Source organism: Lynx canadensis, chromosome D4, assembly GCF_007474595.2.
Source record: "Lynx canadensis isolate LIC74 chromosome D4, mLynCan4.pri.v2, whole genome shotgun sequence".
NCBI lineage: Eukaryota > Metazoa > Chordata > Mammalia > Carnivora > Felidae > Lynx > Lynx canadensis.
In genome coordinates this window covers 43,838,289-43,859,467 of record NC_044315.2, presented here as the reverse complement: position 1 = coordinate 43,859,467, position 21,179 = coordinate 43,838,289, and the positions used below count along the sequence as shown (strand labels likewise).

Below are 21,179 nucleotides of genomic sequence, written 5' to 3'. Positions count from 1 at the left end.
CATATAAAATAAGTGATAGTATGGTGTGGTCATATAAAAAATCTGTCAGCTCATCTCAACAAATGGGGCTTATTGCACATGCAATAGTGGCAGGGAAAGGTACGGGCATATAACTTGTAGCAGACGGCAATCCTTTCCATACCTGTTGAGTATTGCAGTTTTCCTACATCTCCACTGCTGCTGCTACTGCCAAGGCTTGTGTTGCTCTGGGTAAGTTCGCTGGGAACCAACCCTGAGACACTCGTGTTAGGTGACATATTCTCCCCCAAAATATGGTCTTCAAGGCCAGCGGGGAAGCTGTAATCTCTGTTAGTTTCCTCCTTTAATTGAAAAGAATAAAACCCCACATACATAAATAATACCTTCTCCAATGAGAATATATTCATTCCACCCTTTATGGAATTAAACTTCTCTGGAATTCTTATGTAAATTATCATCCCCTTATTTTTCAAAACCATGAACTCTTCTCAGCATTATTGGGAATTTCCTTTCCACACTCTAAGATATTCGAGTAATGACCTACAACACTTTAAGATTTTGTTGTGCCCCTGGCGTATGTTGAAGTGTTTCTCAATAATCAATATCATATGGGGTGCCTGGGTGGCTCAGTCGGTTAAGCGTCCAACTTCGCCTCAGGTCATGATCTCTCGGTCCATGAGTTCGAGCCCCGCGTCAAGCTCTGTGCTGACAGCTCAGAGTCTGGATCCTGTTTCGGATTCTGTGTCTCCCTCTCTCTGACCCTCCCCTGTTCATGCTCTGTCTCTCCCTGTCTCAAAAATAAATAAAACATTAAATTTTTTTTTTTAAGTAATCAATATCATAAAATGAAGTAACTCCAGGAGCCCACTGTCTCCATTGGAATTGGGCACCCCAGCACAAGCACAGTAAGGGCTTTAAAGTCAGTCAGCCAGACTGTGGTCTTGGCTCACCATCATATATTATGTATATGACCTTGCAGAAATTATTTAACTACTCCAACTTTTAATTATATCATCTGAAAAATATGGATAACAGGAGTCCTTTAAAATATGGTTGTTGTGAGAATTTCATCTGTCAATATAATTTTCAGACAACAACCATCAATATTAGAGGCATAAAATATGAATAAAGTTCCAAACACTAGTTCTGAACTCCTGCAAGTGACTGTTGACACTTTAGATAGAAAACATTTCAATAAGCAGTTTCCTTTTTGATTTTTTTAAATGTTTATTTATTTTGAGAGAGAGAGAGAGGCAGAGAGAGAGAGACAACGTGAGCAGGGAAAGGAAAGAGAGAGGAGAGAAAGAATTCCAAGTGGTCTCCGTGCTGTTAGCGCAGAGCTCGACGCGGGGCTCAATCTCACAAATCATGAGATCATGACCTGAGCTAAAATCAAGAGTCAGACACTTAACTAAATAAGCTACCCAGGAGCCCCTCCTTTTTGATTTTTGCTTTAAAGAACACTTGTGTCTTGTTATAAAACCATGTTAAATGATATAAAACTTATTTTTTTTTTTTCAACGTTTATTTATTTTTGGGACAGAGAGAGACAGAGCATGAACGGGGGAGGGGCAGAGAGAGAAGGAGACACAGAATCGGAATGATATAAAACTTAAACAGACATGCAAAACAGGAAATAAAAGCACCTAATAGTGGGGTGCTTGGGTAGCTCCGTCAGTTAGGTGTCTGACTCTTGATTTTGGCTCAAGTCATGATCTCATGGTCGTGAGATGGAGCCCAGCTTGAGATTCTTATTTTTCTCCTCTCACTCTCTCCCCCTTTCCTGTACTTTCTCTCTCTCTCTCAAAAAAAAAAAAAAAAAAAAAAAGCATTTATATTACCAACACTACACAGCATAATCAAAATCTTGATGTATGTCCTTCTAGTCATTTTAAAATATGCATATATAATACATTTTTACAAAATAAGATATTATTTTTTAACTTATTCTCATATAATGTATTTTAATGTCATTAAATCTACATTATTTAAACCCCTGAAACCTAATCCAGTTTACTGATGTACTGTTATGCATTTAGTAAATCTCTATTGCTTAAATATTCAGAATGCTCTTAAATTTTATATAAGTTACACTGATGAATTCTTTCGAGTTATTTTTACACATAATTATTTCCTTAGATTAAATTCTGGATAAAAGTTATAAACATTTTTTATGGACTTTGTATCCATTCCTTCATTTGAAAATATTTACTAGGTATAACCTACTTGCCTCTGTCAGGCTCTAGTACCAGGACCATAGCAATAAAAAGAAAAGAAAGATTAAGGTCTGTGACCACCTAGAATTTATAGTCACACATTCCAAGTCAAATTACTCTGTAGAAAGGTTTTATTAACACTGTTAGATAAAATTTCAGAACTCAAGTGGCTCATTTGGTTAGTTTACTTTAACACAAAGCAAGGTTAAGATACTTTTGAAACTAGTTTATTTGGCCTTTCCTTCACTGACCTTGTAAGCTCTTTAAAATGCAATAAAATGCAACTGTGTCTTATAGTACTCAGTATTGTACTTTTGATTCAATTAATAGTTTGCCTATAGAATAAAGTTTTCTTTCAAATGGTATATAAATCTTATTTGTCCAATTTCATTTCCTATGTCTCTAGCTTCCTATTTAGAACTTCAGCAATCTGAGATGGATTGTGTATTATCTTGAAAATGCATGTTTTATGCCTCCATGCTTTTTCACATTATTCTCTCAGATACACCTTGTACCACCTTATCACTTTGACTAACCCAAAATTTAAAATTTATCCACCCAAATCCAACTTACATATCACCTGCTTTGCTCTTTTTGGACAGCCCCCTACTGGAACCCCTTCTAAGATATTGCTTTCTTCTTTGCTATTACAGTAGTTTAAAAGCATGGACTCTAGAGTCAACCTCCCAGAGTTCAAATTCTAGTTCTGCCTCTCACTAGTTGTGTGGACCTGGAGAAATTAATTAACCTCTCTAACTCTTAGATACCTCATCTATAAAACAGGGATGCCAACAGTACCGATGTGTGGGATTGCTATGAAAATTATCAAAATAGATATATAGCTTATGAGAGTACCTGTGACATAGTGGTGAACACTTATAAATGTTTGTCTTTTCTACTAAAGTGCCTAAGTACTATATAATTCTGTAAACACAAAGGTGACATTTAATTAAATTTTTTCTATAAAACAAATAAGCAAAATTTCCCCACTTCTACTTCATAAAAAGGTCTAATGACTAATTCTCTTTACAATAATTTTCAAAAGAATTAGCAGTTTTTGTGATGCAATATGAAATATGTAGGCTAAGTTGCAGAGTGATTTCACATATATGTAAGAGCTAACATAGATAAAAGTTATTTAAGAGTGAAGCGCTATGGGGCGCCTGGGTGGCTCAGTCGGTTAAGCGTCCGACTTCAGCCAGGTCACGATCTCGTGGTCCGTGAGTTCGAGCCCCGCATCAGGCTCTGGGCTGACGGCTCAGAGCCTGGAGCCTGCTTCCGATTCTGTGTCTCCCTCTCTCTCTGCCCCTCCCCCGTTCGTGCTCTGTCTCTCTCTGTCTCAAAAATAAATAAACGTTAAAAAAAAAAAAATTAAAAAAAAAAAAGAGTGAAGCGCTATGCAAACATAACATGGCATTATTAAGTATTAATCATCAGTACTTTCAAAGAAACAATGTGTTAGTTCAGACTGATCTATGGAATTATAAAGTAGTCCTGATATTCTATTTCTTTATTATTAATTTCCTCACATTTAGGTTCAGGTCATTTCAAGGAAGAAGTAACATATGCCTCAAGTTTAAACACCAAAGTTACCAGCAATCTCTGAATAATAATTTACATATAAAAAATATGAGAAACATGCCAGTATCAGATAGACCACACACATAAAACACTCTTACCTCATCATCTGAGTAGCTATAGGCAGACGCTACAGCTACCCACATCTTACTGGCTACCGTAGCTGCTTGTTTCATGCCAGATTTGAGGACATCGATCTTGGGTCCTGAGAGTATATTATCAAGCTTTAGTCCTGACAAAGAGTTTACCACAGAGCCCAACGAGCCATGTGGTGAAGACCGCACTAGTGCTGACAGAGAAGGTGAACGTTCTTTGTGAGCACGAGAGGGAGTCTGCTGCTTGAAACGCCCAGTGAAAGCTTTAGACCTAGATTCTGCAGGAGAGCTCTTTTCACTTTCAGGAACTTCCTGTGCTGCCGGACCATGCTCTAAAGGTAGGCTTGATCGCCTCTCTAGAGAGTGAATACATGCAGTGATGGTGCCAGACTCTCTGCTTCCCTCTCCGTGTAATTCCATACTAGCAGACTTGCTACCCAAAGGACTCTTTAGGTTCATATAGCTTTCAATTTCATCAGCCAGATTGCGTGCAATAACTGGAGAAGACATCTTATCTTCAGAATCTTGAGATTTTACTCCAGTACATTCAGTGGCCAAAAGAGACAAAGGATCTAGTCCAGTTTCAACATCCTCCCTCTCAATAGCTTTAACAACACCATGTAAACTACTCCTCTTATTTATTACATCTTTGGGTTCTACTTTCAAGTCTCTGGGCTGATTACTATCATTCTGGAGACTGTCACATGCGTCCTTTTTCATAGTAGTTTTCGCTGCACTGTCCTCAATCACAGGTTCCAGGAGCTCTTGGCTCTCTTCAAGCATCTCTAATACCGAAGAAGATCTGTGCTCGGAATCCCAAGTGCTTTCAGACACACGAGTCCTAGTATCAACTAGATGACAACTGTTAGCAGTCTCAAAGCTGTGGGTGCTCGCAACACGGAGTGGAGAAGTCTTAGGACAGGCCAGTGCGGCTGTGAGAATCTTGGCATCTGCTCCCATCATAATAGCCACTTCACTTGAATTCAGATCCAAACTGCTCTTCTTAAGCAACATTCCAGCTCGACTTTCAGAACTGAAACTACAACTCCTCTCTGGGAAATGCTTTTGTCTTTTATCTCCTCTATCACCATTCTTCTTGGGATTAGTAACTTCACCAAAGACTGCATCTTCAACTGGATCTTGAGTAGAAAATGGCACATTTGATGTACTACCTAAAAGGGAAGGTACAATATTAAAAATGAAACTCTATTTTCCGATATAACTTTTACGAAAGTGTCTTTTCTGGTTTTTGAAAAGCGACACATAGAGTAAGATTCAGAAAGTTTAGACGGTACAAAGAAAGTACACAAAAAAAGAATAAAAGGCCTCCATTCAATCCTGCCTCCCAGAAATAACATTGTAATGTATTATCTGCCTTTCATCCTCTATGCATACATATACACATTTAACAATCAAGCAATGTATGCTGTGTATTCCTGTATTGTTCACTAAAACCTATCAACAAATACAGACCTATAAATATATTTTACATTTTAAGAGTTCTACACTCAATTTAAAAAATATATTCTGGGGAGCCTGGGTGGCTCAGTCAGTTAAGTGTCCCACTGTTGATTTTGGCTCAGGTAATGATCTCATGGTTCATGGGTTAGAGCCCTGGGTTGGGCTCCATACTGACAGTTCGAAGTCTGCTTGGGATTCTCTCTCCCTCTCTCTCTGCCCCTCCCCGACTTGTGCTCTCTTCTCTCAAATAAATAAATAAACTTAAAAAAAAAAAACAAACCAGGGGCACCTGGGTGGCTCAGTCGGTTAAGCGTCTGACTTCGGCTCAGGTCATGATCTCGTGGTCCATGAATTCGTGCCGTGCATTGGGCTCTGTGATGACAGCTTAGAGCCTGGAGCCTGCTTCGAAATCTGTGTCTCCCTCTCTCTCTCTCTGCCCCTCCCCTGCTCTCTCTCTCTCTCTCTCTCAAAAATAAGTAAACATTAAAAAACATAAAACAGGGGCGTCTGGGTGGCTCAGTTGGTAAAGCATCTGACTTCGGCTCAGGTCATGATCTCGCGGTTTGTGAGTTCGAGTCCCATGTTGGGCTCTGTGCTGACAGCTCAGAGCCTGGAACCTGCTTCAGATTCTGTGTCTCCCCCTCTCTCTGACCCTCTCATGCTCATGCTCTGTCTGTCTCTGTAACTCAATAATAAATAAATGTTAAAAAAAAATTTATAAAAAAACATAAAACAAAAAAACAAATACTTAATCACAAGTAAGTGGCTCAGGATACCTATAAAAACTGGCCAAATTAAAAACCCACTGGTATTTTTGTGTAGTAAAGCATAGTGATATGAATCTTTTTCTTCCATTGCCTTTCCATTGCCATACAAAACCCCTTTGGATTTAGTAACATCTCTGCCTCTTTGCTCTTAATGAGTATAGGAGGCCCTGCAGTCCTCTCTAATTATCTACCATGAGAAAGAGAGACCAAACTGAGAACAGGCACTGCAACAAGAAAATGTATTCCCAGTAACAACTGGACACAATAAATACCTCTCCTTTTAAACACTAAACATTTTAAGTAACAACTTCTTTAGCCAATTTAAAGGATTCAAACTTACTTCTGGCTCTAAATTTAGCATGTTCATCACAATTAGGTCATCAATTTAATGTCATTAAAGACATATATATCTGTAGAAGTATATTTTAAATACTTAGAAATCATTATGTAAAGACTCACCAGTGCTGCTTTTCCTGCCATTGAGATCGAATATACCAGATGGAACTTTCACAATACTGCTGCCCCATGCAGGAGGCTCAGTAGGACTCTGTGACTCTGCACTAGGTTGTGACTGTTTTGCTACAACAGCAGAGACATCACACACTTCTGGGAAAAAGATATTTGGATGTTATTCCTACTTATACTGCACAGAAACCGTATGTTGATTTTTATAATATTTTATTCTTTTATATTTTTCTCCAAGTGTGAGTGAATATATGACTATTTTATTACTAATTTACTGTGTCTAATTTACTTTATGCCATAAATGTTGCCAGCACTGACTGAAATAAATGCTTTATTGTAGCATCAATAATGCTAACTTGAGCACTCCTGTGAATAAATTAAGGCTTTGGACTTCAAACATACTCTCATCACCCGTAAAGTAGGAGAGGGGCTTGCTTCTGCATAACTCTGGAGCATAAAATAAGTGACATCATTGAAGGAAAGTATTTATGTAAGAGGATAGGAAGAACATTTTATTACCATGAAGCCAGAAAATTCTTCCACATTTGCATAAAATGATTACTACAAACCATATCTACCTCAATGAGTCCCATTAAAAAACAAAAAAATAAAAACAAACAAACAGGAAAACCACACACACTGTATTTAACCTACCAATGAAAAATACCTACTTAGATATTTGAAGGACTTCTAGTGAAATGGCATTTTAAAATAAAACAGGCACTGGAACACAAGTCTGAGGACTTCAAGTTCAGTCTTGGTTCTATCACAAAATAGCTATTTGACTTTGGCAAATCAATACGTCAATGGATCACACTTTCCTACAAAATTGAGGGTTGACCTACTGTCTCTAAAAGATCTCTTGAATTCTAAAATTCAGAAACTACTCATTCTATCCATAGCTAACATTACATAGTATCTTATAAGCCCAGGCCTTACATTTCTTTCTAGAAATTATCATCAAAATTATCAAATAAGACTTAATTAAGACAGGGGCACCTGGCTAGCTCAGTCGGTAGAGCATGTGACCCTGTATTTCAGTGTTGTGAGTTTGAGCCCTACATTGGGTGTAAAGATTACTAAAGAAATCTTAAGAGGAAAAAAAAAACTACAGTATTTTTCTAAGTAAAGCTAGCAAATATCAGTACTCAACCTTCTGTTTGCACTTTTGTTTTAGTTATCAATTCTCTTGCTACTTGTTCTTCAGGCATATGAATTTCTGCGTCATCCTTTATAAGTTCATCCTTAGACCCATAGCCTTGGTCAGACTGACCACCTGTTAAAAAGAATGCAAGCTTACATGTAAATGTTTTCATATACTCATAGTCCAGCTATAAAATGTCAAAAGAGAATTCCATTGATTTACACGATTAAACTTACAGAAAAGGAAGACAAGAAAGCTCACAAAGCACACAGAGCATTTTAAACAAATGATAAGAAGCAAAGAACAGTAAAAACAGGAACATCAAAGACTAAAAAATTTAGAAGCACTGAACCTTAGTTTCCTCATCTGTAAACTAATAGATTTGGATAAGATGTTTGAAAAGTTTGTTTGGAGGATGTCTACAGAATGCTACACTTGTGTAAGAAAGAAGAAGAAATAAAACAAACATATCTGCTTACTTTTGCAAAAAGAAATGCAGAAATAATAAACCAGAAAACAATAAAACTGGTTAATGACAAGGGGTGGGGGAAAATACGCTGGAAGGATAAAGAGGGAAGAAACTTCCCTAAATACAGCTTATTGTGTTGTTTTTATTTTTGGAAATGTATCAACTTCTACATATTCAAAAAAATTAAATCAGCAAAACTGGGAGGAGAATAGTAACTAAAATTGAATGCAAACAGAAACAAATGAGACCAACTGTATTTCACATGAATAATCACACTGAAAGGATGGGGAATGGTGGGGGAGGAGGAAAGGACTGATTGAAGAAACTTCTGAACACATAATCTTGAGTATATACTCTAAGCCAGGGGGGTAATACTGACAAATTCTCAACTCCTTAGAAAGTCTGTTTCTCACAGAGTAATAGATGTAGCAATTCTGAAATTATTTTATGTGTACTGCAAGACTGAGCAAATGAGTAAACATAATGATGAAGACAGATTTTTAAAAAATGAAATGAAGGAAGGCAAAGAAAAACTTATGGGGTTGATTTGAAAATGGAAGTATTTTGGGGTGCCTGGGTAGCTCAGTTGATTAAGTATCTGACTTCAGCTCAGGTCATCATCTCGTGGTTCATGAATTTGAGCCCCACATCGGGCTGTGTGCTGACAGCTCAGAGCCTGGAGACTGCTTCGGATTCTGTGTCTCCCTCTCTCTCTGCCCCTCTCCCACTTGTGCTGTCTGTCTCTCTCTCTCTCTCTCAAAACTAAACATAAAAAAAAATTTTTTTTAAGAAAATGGAAGTATTTCTAAAACATACATACATACATATTTTCAAATATATATATATTTTCTGTCTCTGCTGAAAAAGTCCAGAAGCAGTAATACCCTGTAGCAGTAAGCATACCTAGAGTCCAGATATTGGCTTCTAGAATCTATTGCCCATTGAAAGGAATCTGGGATCCTTGAAGAAACAGCTGATTTCAAATCTCAGGCAGGAAAGGTACAAGAATGAGCCAGGAACATTTTGTTGTGTAAGAAAGGAAGTGTTCAAAAACATGATAGGGGATATGTCAGAGTAAAATGATGAAACCAAAGGACATACAATAGAATATCATCTTACAAATGTGGAGGGAGGATAGCATTGGTAAAATCACCTGCTTTAAAACCATCATAGTAAAGACTGGTTCAAGAATTATTGATGTATGCTAAATTCATAAGAAAAAGTGTGATGAAAAAGAGGGCATTATTGCATACTCTCAGAGTCTCTTCACTGGTAGCTTATTATCCACATGGGCAAGAATAATAACTAAGAGAAACCAAATGCTAAGACAAGGTGATCAAAATCAGTATCACCAATAAGAAGCAGACAGATACTGTGTGCCTCTGAGATGTGATAATCTAAGAAGGATACAACATCACTTTTGTAGTAGAGCCATGGACGTACAACCCAATCTAATCACAAGGAAACATCGGACCAACTCAAACCAAGGAGCATTCCACAAAATAACTGGACTGAATTCTTCCAAATGGCGGGGTCATGAAAAGACAAAGACGAAAAGGTAAAGGAAAAGGGTAAAGAACTGTGCCAGGTTAAAGGAGACTAAACGAGGGAGCTAGAATGCCACAAAGGATATTACAGCAATTGACAAAACTGGAATGTAGACTACAGACTCAAGTAGTATGTCAATATTTTCCTAAATTTGGTAACTATACTATGGTTTTATCAGAGAAAAATACCATCAAAGTATCAAAAGGTAAAAAGGCAAGATGTATTACAACCTGCTGTCACATGACTTAGGAAAACAATGTGCATATGTGTACAGAAAGAAAATGATAAAGCAGATATGGCAAGCTAAAATTGAATGAATCTAAATACAATTTATTCGAGGGTTCTCTGTACTGTACTTGCAACATTTCTGTAAGTGTGAAATAACTTCAAGATAAAGGTTTAAATAAGTCTTTCTGGCTTTAAAGTTCTATCATTTAAAACTGAGACGAAGACTGAAGACTAACGTAAAACTACACCACAAATGACACTTAGTTCCTAGAGAGTCACCGTAAAGTGTGTCGACGAGGCATGAAACAAAACATACACAGCTGACCCTTGAACAACACGGGGGTCAGAGGTGCTGGCCTTCCCACCCCACACAATCAAAAATCCACATGTAACTTTTGACGCCCCAATAACTTAACTACCAGCCTGCTGACTGGCAGCCTTACCAATAATATAAATAGTCAGTTAACACACATGTTATATGTCATTTGTGTATATAATAAAGTAAGCTAGAGAAAAGAAATGTTATTAAGGAGGCACCTGGCTGGCTCAGTCAGAAGAGCATGAGACTCTTGGTCTCAGGGTCCTGAGTTTGAGCGCCATGCTGGGGGTAGAGATTACTTAAATTTAAAAAACTGTTATGGGCGCCTGGGTGGCTCAGTCGGTTGAGCGTCCGGCTTTGGCTCAGGTCATGATCTCACAGTTCGTGAGTTCGAGCCCCGCGTCAGGCTCTGTGCTGACAGCTCAGAGCCTGGAGCCTGCTTCAGATTCTATGTCTCCCTCTCTCTCTGACCCTCCCCTGTTCATGCTCTGTCTGTCTCTGTCTCAAAAATAAATAAACATTAAAAAAAACAATTTAAAAAAATAAAAAACTGTTATTAATAAAATCAGAAAGTACTATGATAGTTTTGTTTGGTGACACATGAGACCTACCGTGTGGTGAACACAGCATAAGGTATAGATAAGTTGAATCACTATGTTGTACACCTAAAACTAATGTAACATCGTGTATCAACTACAGGCAAATTTTAAAAAAATTAATAAAAAAAGGAAAAAAAGAAAATCATAAGAAAGAAAATACATTTACAGTACTGTAACTACTGAAAAAAAATTGGCATGTAAGTAGACCCGTGCAGTTCAAACCCATGTTGTTCAGGTGTTAACTGTAGTGCCTTCCGCTTTCTACCACTTGTTACACTGCCACTCAAACTTTGCAATTTAACAAAAGAACCAAACTTCTCTAAATATCCCTAGTTAGAATGATTAAGTTGTCGATTTTTTACTGGCCCCCTCAGAAAGCATTATGGTGCCATGAAATGGGAACTAAGAAAACTGATTAAACCAAGATACCTGTCCCAACAAGCTAAGTGACTCCATATCAGGTACCAACTGGAAAGACTGTACAAGATAGTATTTAATGAAAGAGTAACTTAAAATTCTGGTTTGGAAGTCTCCAAAAGTATCAAATGATATCATCAAAAACTCTACAAAGACACATAAATCACTGTAAATTCAGCAAACAGGGCTTTAGCCATCTGAAATGCAACTGAAAAGATATATATGGAAAAGGGATCTAAAGTTTCTTCCCCAACTATTAGAATCTTTATGCCAGTTACTCAGAATTACTAGATTTTTTTTTTCCATTAAAGGGGATCATTTTAAAAGAATAAGGAGAGTATCTATTACTATTTTTAAAATTATAATTATTCCTGGTGACATGGTTTCATATCACATTTTTCTTAATTTTTCATAAATGAAATCTATTATATTCTATAAGTTTTAGGAAAAAATACAAGAAGAAATAAAATAAGGTAGCTTTATAAACAGGATTATAACTTATAGCTCTACACTGACTTTCAATGATTTATACATGGTTCTGTTTTTATGGGGTAATTTTTAGTGCAAGAATTTAGCAGATCAGTTTTAGCAAGCAAAAACCATCTCAACAGCTAGAACATTGAAATATTTAATCCCCATAAAACTATTGGATACAATGGTGCTACAAACAAACCTCAAAATCAGAATTATAGCAAGGCACAGTACATTTTCAAATAAAATAACAAATATGCTTTGCAAAATGATCGTAAAATGTTAGTTGGATATTTTCAGTGGTACATATATGATTACACTTATCTGAAGGAGAAAAAGGCAAGAAAACTAGCATTGTTTTCCACCTGTAACAACACTTTAAATACAACAAAAAGTCTCTCCCCCACCCTTGCATGTCAGCAAAGTTTAACCTAATAAATGGGAAATTACCTGAAGTGGTTAACATTCAAGGGTAGAATTAACGCACACGTGTATCCATAGCTTCACGTCATATAAGTCTGTCTGCACCCCACACCATGACAGCCAAGGACAAATGCAGCACCAAGAAACAGCACAGAGCAAAAAGCAGAGCGACAAAGAGCAGAAAAAAGGAAACTTCAGTCATTGAGACAAGTTCATCAGATGAAGCACAGGAATTAGACTTAGGATTCATTTTAAAGAAAGCTTGAGATATTAACAATAACAACAACAACAAAAAAGAAAAACAACACAAAAAGAAGGATGTGCAACACACATATATTTGCTCAATGTGCTACTTGATTGCGCTTATTTCCAGCTTCAGAGGACAGAGGTTATGCCCAGGGCTTTGTTTGTAAAAGTAGTTTCAGATATTTCTCAGATTTTAAAAATTGTCATTTAAAATAATGACTATGTAAAGAGAATACTTTTTCTCATGGTATGACTTATTTTCTTCCCTATTTACTATGTATAATTTCAAATTCTCAATAAATACTTTCCACGTAATGAGAAAAAGTATCTGCAAGTTGTGTCACCTAACATTCAAGTCCCTCAGTTCACAATTTCTACAGTTACAGCATATACTTTCCCAAATCAAGGATGAAGAAATACAAAGCAGCACTGTGCTAGAGCCTTCTGCACAGCACTTCAAAGAGAATGCTATACTACAGGAAATAAAAAGAAGCGATCTGCAATCAGAGGACTAATTTCTTCCCTTATTTCTAGAGTATTTTTAAAGTACTCATATTGCACAAACTCAAGAAAGGAGGGAAAAGCTTTTTAAAAAGGGAAAGACTTAACAAGAGAGTAAGTGAAGGGTTAGTAAAATCCAGATTTTAGTACCTGTGCTAAAGTGATTATCAGTGGAATCAAGCCTGATTAAATCTCTGACGAAGACTGTGTGCTCCCCATTGTTAGCATCATTAGAACTATCCACGCTACCGTGGCTCACCGTGTCCCCATCACTTCCACCTGTCGCATTCTGAGGAGCTAAAGATAAGGACAATAGCAGTTCAATAACTCATGCACTGATAATCTCTGAAACTAAACATGAATGCCCCACAATTCATTTACAGTTGCAGAACACTTTCTAAATTTGTGGGGGGGAAATAATAATGTAACCTCTACCTTTAGTTGCATGTGAAAATATCAACCAGAATTTCATTTACATTTCCTACTTCATACTCTTAAAAACTCATATGCCTATAAAGCTTATGGTTCAGCAAGAGAGTATCTTTCAATCACAACGTATTACCTGATATTGAGGAGACCTGTGACTTTTGCACAGTCTTTTTAAGCGGCTGCCTAAATTGTGCCAAGCCACGTACCACATTCCGTACCTTCATCCATAAGAAGATACCACTGCGGGTACTGCTAGGCCACGGGCTCTCCAAAACTACCTAAAGGTAAAACAAAGGTTAAAAATAATTATTAGGAACACTTGATTTATTAAACAGATACATACAGGGGCGCCTGGGTGGCGCAGTCGGTTAAGCATCCGACTTCAGCCAGGTCACGATCTCGCGGTCCGTGAGTTCGAGCCCCGCGTCGGGCTCTGGGCTGATGGCTCAGAGCCTGGAGCCTGTTTCCGATTCTGTGTCTCCCTCTCTCTCTGCCCCTCCCCCGTTCATGCTCTGTCTCTCTCTGTCCCAAAAATAAATAAACGTTGAAAAAAAAAAAAAATTAAAAAAAAAAAAAAAAACAGATACATACATATATGATATATACATAAATAACTATAGCCCAAACCTCTATAAAAGAAATTTCATGAATAATAAAAGGTACAAAAATGTATCAGTCTTAATTAAGCAGCGTATGTTGTCTAATGTCAGTCCTACTTACCTTATTATAATAACCATAAGTAATAGCATTTGGCTTTATCTTAGCAGTTTTCATTTCAAATAAGACTCTCACTGCTAAAACAGGATGAGCCCAAAGTCCACAAAGCTGCATTACTACTCGATAGCACACCTAACAGAAAATAACATCAAAGCATTAGTAGTTGGCATATCAGTCTATCTATGACTTGCAGAAGATTTTTAAATTACTCAATTCTTCTTAACAGTCATTAAGCACTACTTTACCCTTTTTTATCTGAGTCTCAGTAAATTGTTTCTGAAGCCTACTCATTAATGAAAGTACCAGTGTTATTAACTATTTCACATAAGATCTAGAAGATCGTTTCAGTAACGAAGTTTACGCAAAGAAAATGACTACTAGTCCCCATAATTTGAGAAGGAATGCATTTTTAAAATCTAATATGATTAAAATAACTCTCTCACAAATCATGTTTTATATTCTGTGCTAAAGGAATTAAAGACAACACCCCCAGAATGCCTACATAACAACAACAACAAAAGATCTGTAAACCCATGTCTTGGAAAAGTAAGAGAAGAAACTTTAAGACACTGTAATCTGATTAGCAAAGGCTTTTCTGAGAATGTGTGTTTACTGAGGAGGGCTTGTTCTGATCACAAGAGGACCAGTGAATTGGAAATTCCTAAAAGTTAGAATCTCACATATTAGAAGACTACAAGAGAAACCATGAAAAATGAAACGGGGATCTCAAAGGTTCCTGGCAAAGAGGTGAGCCAGTTTACAGAAACAGCGACAGCGCAGCCACAAACTATGTTACAGCTTAGTCTGAGAATAAGGAACTATACATACAGAAGATACTCTTCTTGGTACTTTAGGACAGAGTTGGTAAACAACTACGAGTACCATCAAGCCAAGTTGCTCTCTCAACTAGCGGGGAAAGTAAAACGATTTCAGAAAGGATATTTTAGTTAAGAGAACAGAACAAATGAAATAGACATGAAAAGGCAAGGATCAGAAAGATGAATACTTGAAGCTAAAAATGGAGAGTATAATTTAGAAGCAGAAGGAGGTCAGGAACTGTCAGACTAGGTTAAAGAAGTGTTAGGGAACTGGGAATCAAGGACAACTGAAGGAAGTAGGTAAGATGTGTGAAGGGAGGAAAAAGAATGGGGTACAAGAGGGTTCTTCAAATATCTGAAGAGTAAACAGTTTGAAATTTTTCCAAAAAAGCCACAGGGAAGGAGTAAACCATTTGTATAATTTCAAAAAAAAAAAAAAAAATAAGGAGGTGGAACTGAGCTCAACAAAACACATACACATTTCCTAATAATTAGACTAAATTCAAATATAGGCAGGATCCCATATGTTACAGACTTTATACAGAGCATCTCAGCTTCAGATTCAAGTTGTACTAAAATGTCTTAAAATCCCATCAATTCTTAAGATTCTGTGAGCCATAAAGTAGTAAGTCACTTTCTATGTCAAATTGGTTTTCTACAACCATTCTAGACAATGAATTTATTCTGAAGTCTGGAAAGTATTCCCCAACCTTCCAGTTTTACCTGCATAAGAGATAAGAGCCAGGGACCAAACTAAAGAAACAGTAATAATACAGAGACACAATTTTTCCAATGCAGTATGTTGTTGCCTGTAACATATCTTTTCGATACCTGTAATAGATAAAAGATAACCACGCACTCTTTGCTACTCCTCCCACCGAGAGGTCTATGTCCCTACCCTTGAACTGAGGGAGAAGAGCTTCTGAGACTACATGACCAATAGAATATGACTAAAGGGACACTGTACTAGTTTCCTGGCTTAAGTCTTAAGAAACTGCCAGTTTCCACTTCCTCTCTCTTGAAACAAATGCTCTTCCAGCTCTAAGCTATCATGAAAAAAGCCCAAGTACCACAGAGGGAGGTCCTGAGCCTACAGAGAGGGAGAGGGGTCCACCTGAGCCCAGCGTCACAATCACTCTTGCCAAGGCACCTGGCTGGTATCTGAGTTCAGCTGTCTTGGTCCCTCCAGACCAGATCAACTAGCAACTATTATCAAGTGATCCCAGTTAATGCAATGAGGAGCATTGAAAAATCACCCAGAATCCTTTCTGGATTCTCAGCAAAAAAAAAATAATAAATGAATAAATAAATAATAATAATAATAATAATAATAATAATAATTAATGAAATCACTGGTTTAAGCCACTAAGTTCTGGGAGGGTTTGTTACTCAGCAATGTACTACAATATCAGGTGAACAGACTGATAAGACAGTGTAGGAATATGTTTGACACAAATATTTTATTTTCATTAAAAATTCTAGGGGTGCCTGGGTGGTTCAGTCAGTTAAGTGTCTGACTCTTGACTTCAGCTCAGGTCATGATCTCGCAGTTTGTGGGTTCAGGTCCCACCTCGGGCTCTGTGCTGGCAGTGCAGAGCCTGCTTAGGATTCTGTCTCCCTCTCTCTCTGTCACTCCCCTGACTTCAGCTTAGGTCATGATCTCACAGCTTGTGAGTTTGAGCCCCGCATCGGACTCTGTGCTGACAGCTTGGAGCCTGGAGCCCGCTTCAGATTCTGTGTCTCCCTCTCTCTCACCCCTCACTGCTAGTGCTCCGTCTCTCTCTCTCTCTCTCTCTCTCTCTCTCTCTCTCTCTCTCTCTCTCTCAAAAATAAGGAAACATTAAAATTTTTTTTTATTCTGTAAATAGTATTAAAAGCAAAATGCATTACACACTGTAATTTCGTCTATGTGGCATGTGCTATTTCTTGATCTTCTAAGAGTTTTATTTTAAAATCCAAACATAACATGTAGCACACAAAGCCGTCAAATTAAAACATAAAGTATATGAATGAGACAGTGGGTTCTAATGAAATAGACCTAAAACTCAAAACTACTTAACTGGGCAGTCTTATGTATAAGTTTGTCATTTCATTTAAGTTTCAAATTACTCTCTTTATAAAATGTAGCTAATATATAAATTGCCTCACAGAGTTGCTGGGAATACCAAAGGAAAAAATGTATGTGACAATACTGTGAAAACTTTAAATATGCTATTCCATGTATAATCAATAAACAGATAAAATGTATGAAATATACCTAGCAAATATATATTCTTAAGTTTTAAAATAAACATTTCTTTCTTCTAGTTGTGGAGAGGTAATGACTTCAGGGCACTAAAAAAAAATCTGTCAATGTAACTTGTTAGAAGTAGGAATACAACAAATTAAGCTCCAAATTTTAAACTTCTTACCACAGTGTTTATTAGGGAAATCAATTTAAAAAAAATTTTAGTCTACTAGTCATAATTGTTGCATGTCAGAAAACAAGAGAAGATAATTATTTGTACCAAAGACTACCAGTGAACTTTAATACCTATAGAGGAAAATACTTTTCAGGCAATTTATGATATGTGTTATGAACTTGTAATTTATCAAGTACTATACTTTGAATTTAGAGTGCAGTAACAATTCAGAGAGCATACTTTAAAACACTTTAAAAATATTTGGTCTTTCACAAGTTAAAACACATCTTAAAACACATTTTAGATAGAAAACTCTATTAGAACAAATTTTTTAAAACACTAAAGTGCATAAAGTACGAAACACTCTGATCAAGCACTTTTAATTTCCAAAGTTTTATTAACGGATGAAAGAAAATGTAACCAAACGTGAGAATGGATACTTTATTATTTGTTTTATAATTTTTATTTTAAAAGGTTTTATAACATATACTTGATAGAGAAAAATGAGTTTTAGTGTACCCACAAGCATTATCAAATCTTCATATTATACATGCTATATTCATTTAAGATCTTTTTTATTTTTAAGAAGAAAAGCTATAGAATTATTGCTGAAGCCTATGATGCACCTTCTCTTCAATCCCATTTCTCTTCTATCCCCCTGTGCTCTTTCCCCTCAGATACCCATTACTCTGAATTTTTATTTCAACTTTGCTTTAAATCCTAATCTGGTTCTAAATATCATTTACAGTTATTTTAACACCAAATGTTATTTTTAGAGGGAAAAACAGCAAAGAAAAAGGCTAAATAAGTGATTTAGTTTCTTCAACCATTAACTGGATAATATCACGACCTATCTCTTAGGATGGCTCTGAAGCTTTAGAGAGATGGTGTCTATAAAACCTTTAGCATATCATTCACTCAGTGCTTAGACTATAAGCCAGGCACTATTCTAGGCACAATCTGTCCATTAATTGATTTAGCCCTCAAGTTAACCTTATAAGGATGGTACCAACTATAATTGTCTACATCAGTGGGGCAATTTGGACCTCCAGGGAACATCTGGCAATGTCTGCAGACATTCTGATTGCCACATAGGAGAAGGGAGGGTGCTACTGGTAACCAGTATGCAGAGGCCAGGGATGCTGGTAAACATCCTGCAATGCACACAACAGGCCCACAATAAATAATCATGTGGACCAAAATGTCAACAGTGCCACATTTTCAGATACATAATGTGAAACAACAGGTTATATAACTCATCCTAGGACATAGAGCCTAAGTGGACAGCCACTTACTAAAAGTCTATTTTGTATTTACTTTCTAATAAAGTTATACTAAGAATAAAATGAAGTCAATATTAATTTCTATTTATAAGGTGCAACCAACCTGACTTAACTAAGGCAGTCTCTGCTTCATTCCAAACCAATAATTTTTAAACAAATGTACTTAAAAATAAATAAGTACTAGCTCTATGAAACAAATAACTTTACCTTTGTTGCTTAATGAAAATACTTGAGAGCACTTTAAAGTGGCCAAGACCTAGTTTTCTTAAATATACAAAAATGTCTTAGTAATCATGACTCAGTTTATTATACTTGCCTCATCTAGTGGATCCACATCTGTTTTCCTCATCTTAATAAGTACATCATATGCCTGCTGAAGTGCTCTGACCTTAGGATGAGAAACTCTAACATAGGCTGGGAGACAAATAAACCATAAGCTGTAACAATGACTGAAGAGACACTTGGCCCATTGTGGTGGATTTGTGTAACATCTCTTCGCCAACTTATGAGCCGTTTTTATCTCCTAGAAAGAGAATAAATAAAACATTATGGTATTTGGGGCACCTGGCTGGCTCAGTCGGTAGGGCATGCGACTCCTGATCTCTGGGTCATGGGTTCGAGCCCCATCTTGGGAGTAGGGATTACTTACCAAAAAAGCTTACAAGAAAACCCAGTATGGTATTTATTAAAATCCATTAGGGTGGGGAGAAAAGTGAGAAGAGAAGAATGTAATGTAAAACTGGACTCTAAAATCAAACATTTCACCGTTTTACTTTCATGAGTGGCTTCCTACTTAGTACAACATGGTTCCTCAACATTCGTCTATAGAAGCACTTTATATTTCACAGTAACTATTTGCTGGCAAGCAAGACTTTCCTAATAGACTAGAAATCCCTTAAAATCAGGGATCATTTGGGGCGCCTGGGTGGCGCAGTCGGTTAAGCGTCCGACTTCAGCCAGGTCACGATCTCGCGGTCCGTGAGTTCGAGTCCCGCGTCAGGCTCTGGGCTGATGGCTCAGAGCCTGGAGCCTGTTTCTGATTCTGTGTCTCCCTCTCTCTCTGCCCCTCCCCCATTCATGCTCTGTCTCTCTCTGTCCCAAAAATAAATAAACGTTGAAAAAAAAAAAATTAAAAAAAAAAATCAGGGATCATTCATATTTTTATAATATAATGGCTAGTTAGTTGCCCTTCACATAGAAGGCACTCCTATGTTTAATGAAAGAGATTTAACCATTCAGAGCTTGTAGGTTCATCAATGGCATTCTTAAAAAGTGACAGTCTTTCTACCTTTCTCCCAACTAAAATGTTTGACAAATAACTCAGTCTATTTCCTACCAAGATTTCCTTCTACCCTCCCTCACCACAGTCTTTAATTCTTTCATTGACTGATTCCTTAAAAAGACATATGCCATTGCAGGCAACATAGTCTGACAAGATCACAGACCTTCCTACCCAACAGTCTGATAGTGATGTTTTCTTACTTCTGATTTTCATTCTGATTTAGGTGGAAAAGAGTAGGCATCAAAACCACCTGCTGAGCTTTAATCTAACTATATACTCCCAGAAACTACAGAGCCTTCCAGGTATATCAGACGACCACTGTGTGCCTTGCACTAAAAACCCCTCTCCTGTGGTTTGTTCTAAATAAAAATGCCTGGTGCATTAATTTTTTTATAAGCTCTATTTCTATTAGGCTTGAAGATATATTTAAAAATAAAGTCCCTTGTTTTTCTACAATAGGAAGGTCTTTCTTTTCCAGCTAGCCTTGGGGACAAAAATTCTGGTGAAAATGAGATTTAAAGATTTAGTAACCAAATGCTCCCATTTTAAAAACTGGCTTTTATTAAGCTGATAAAAGCAAATAACAACAACAACAACAACAACTTCCCTTCAGACATTGAGAGAAATGTGTATTGTATGATATTAAGGAACACCTCAGGTTACCTCTAGGATTTGGGGGGCTGTATATGAATTGGTAAAACCTGAACTAAAAACTTCATTCTCAAGTTTTCCATGTTTTGTAGACCACAACGTCAATAGATGTTTCATTTTAACTCACACCTAATCACAGAATGACTCTTTCCACCTAAATCAGATATGGTATTAAAGCAAGATGTCTAGCTTGCTCTAAATTAGCTCCCTTTCACTCCCTTTAAATGTAGTATTTGGCATAAAGTATATTTACATTAACCACAAGAGATCTGAAAGTTGAAATTACACTGAGATACCACTTCACACACTAGGATGGCTATAAAGAACAGACAGATAATAACAAGAATTGACAAGGATGTGGCACAACTGGAACCCATATACACTGCTGGGAGGAATTTAAAATGGTATATCCATTTTGGAAAACAGTCCGACAGTAAGGTTATACATAGAGTTACCATATGACACAGCAATTCTACTTCTAGGCATTTACCCAAGAGAAATGAAAACACATATCCTCACAAACACACACAAATGTTCACAGCAACACTATGCATAACAGCCATAAATAGGAACCACTCACATGTACAAGAATGAATAAATAAAATGTGCTACATATCCATACAATGGAATATTCAGCAATAAAAATAAATGAAGTACTAGCACATGCTGCA

At 36.9% G+C, this 21,179-nt stretch overlaps 1 protein-coding gene across 4 annotated transcripts in view; it reads right to left on the bottom strand.

Annotated features, from left to right (window-relative positions):
• DENND4C (DENN domain containing 4C) overlaps positions 1 to 21,179 on the bottom strand; it is a 119,541-nt gene that overhangs the window by 19,468 nt on the left and 78,894 nt on the right. For 2 of the 4 annotated variants that reach the window (XM_030292749.1, XM_030292750.1), the window contains exons 17-24: positions 18,892 to 19,098; positions 14,076 to 14,204; positions 13,489 to 13,633; positions 13,077 to 13,223; positions 7,715 to 7,837; positions 6,556 to 6,702; positions 3,875 to 5,040; positions 143 to 320 (exon numbers count right to left, since the gene is read on the bottom strand). In XM_030292749.1, the coding sequence (XP_030148609.1) occupies positions 143 to 320; positions 3,875 to 5,040; positions 6,556 to 6,702; positions 7,715 to 7,837; positions 13,077 to 13,223; positions 13,489 to 13,633; positions 14,076 to 14,204; positions 18,892 to 19,098 (2,242 nt within the window). The remainder of the gene's footprint in view (positions 1 to 142; positions 321 to 3,874; positions 5,041 to 6,555; positions 6,703 to 7,714; positions 7,838 to 13,076; positions 13,224 to 13,488; positions 13,634 to 14,075; positions 14,205 to 18,891; positions 19,099 to 21,179) is intronic. The other 2 variants (XM_030292751.1, XM_030292753.1) reach the window with 1 other exon arrangement.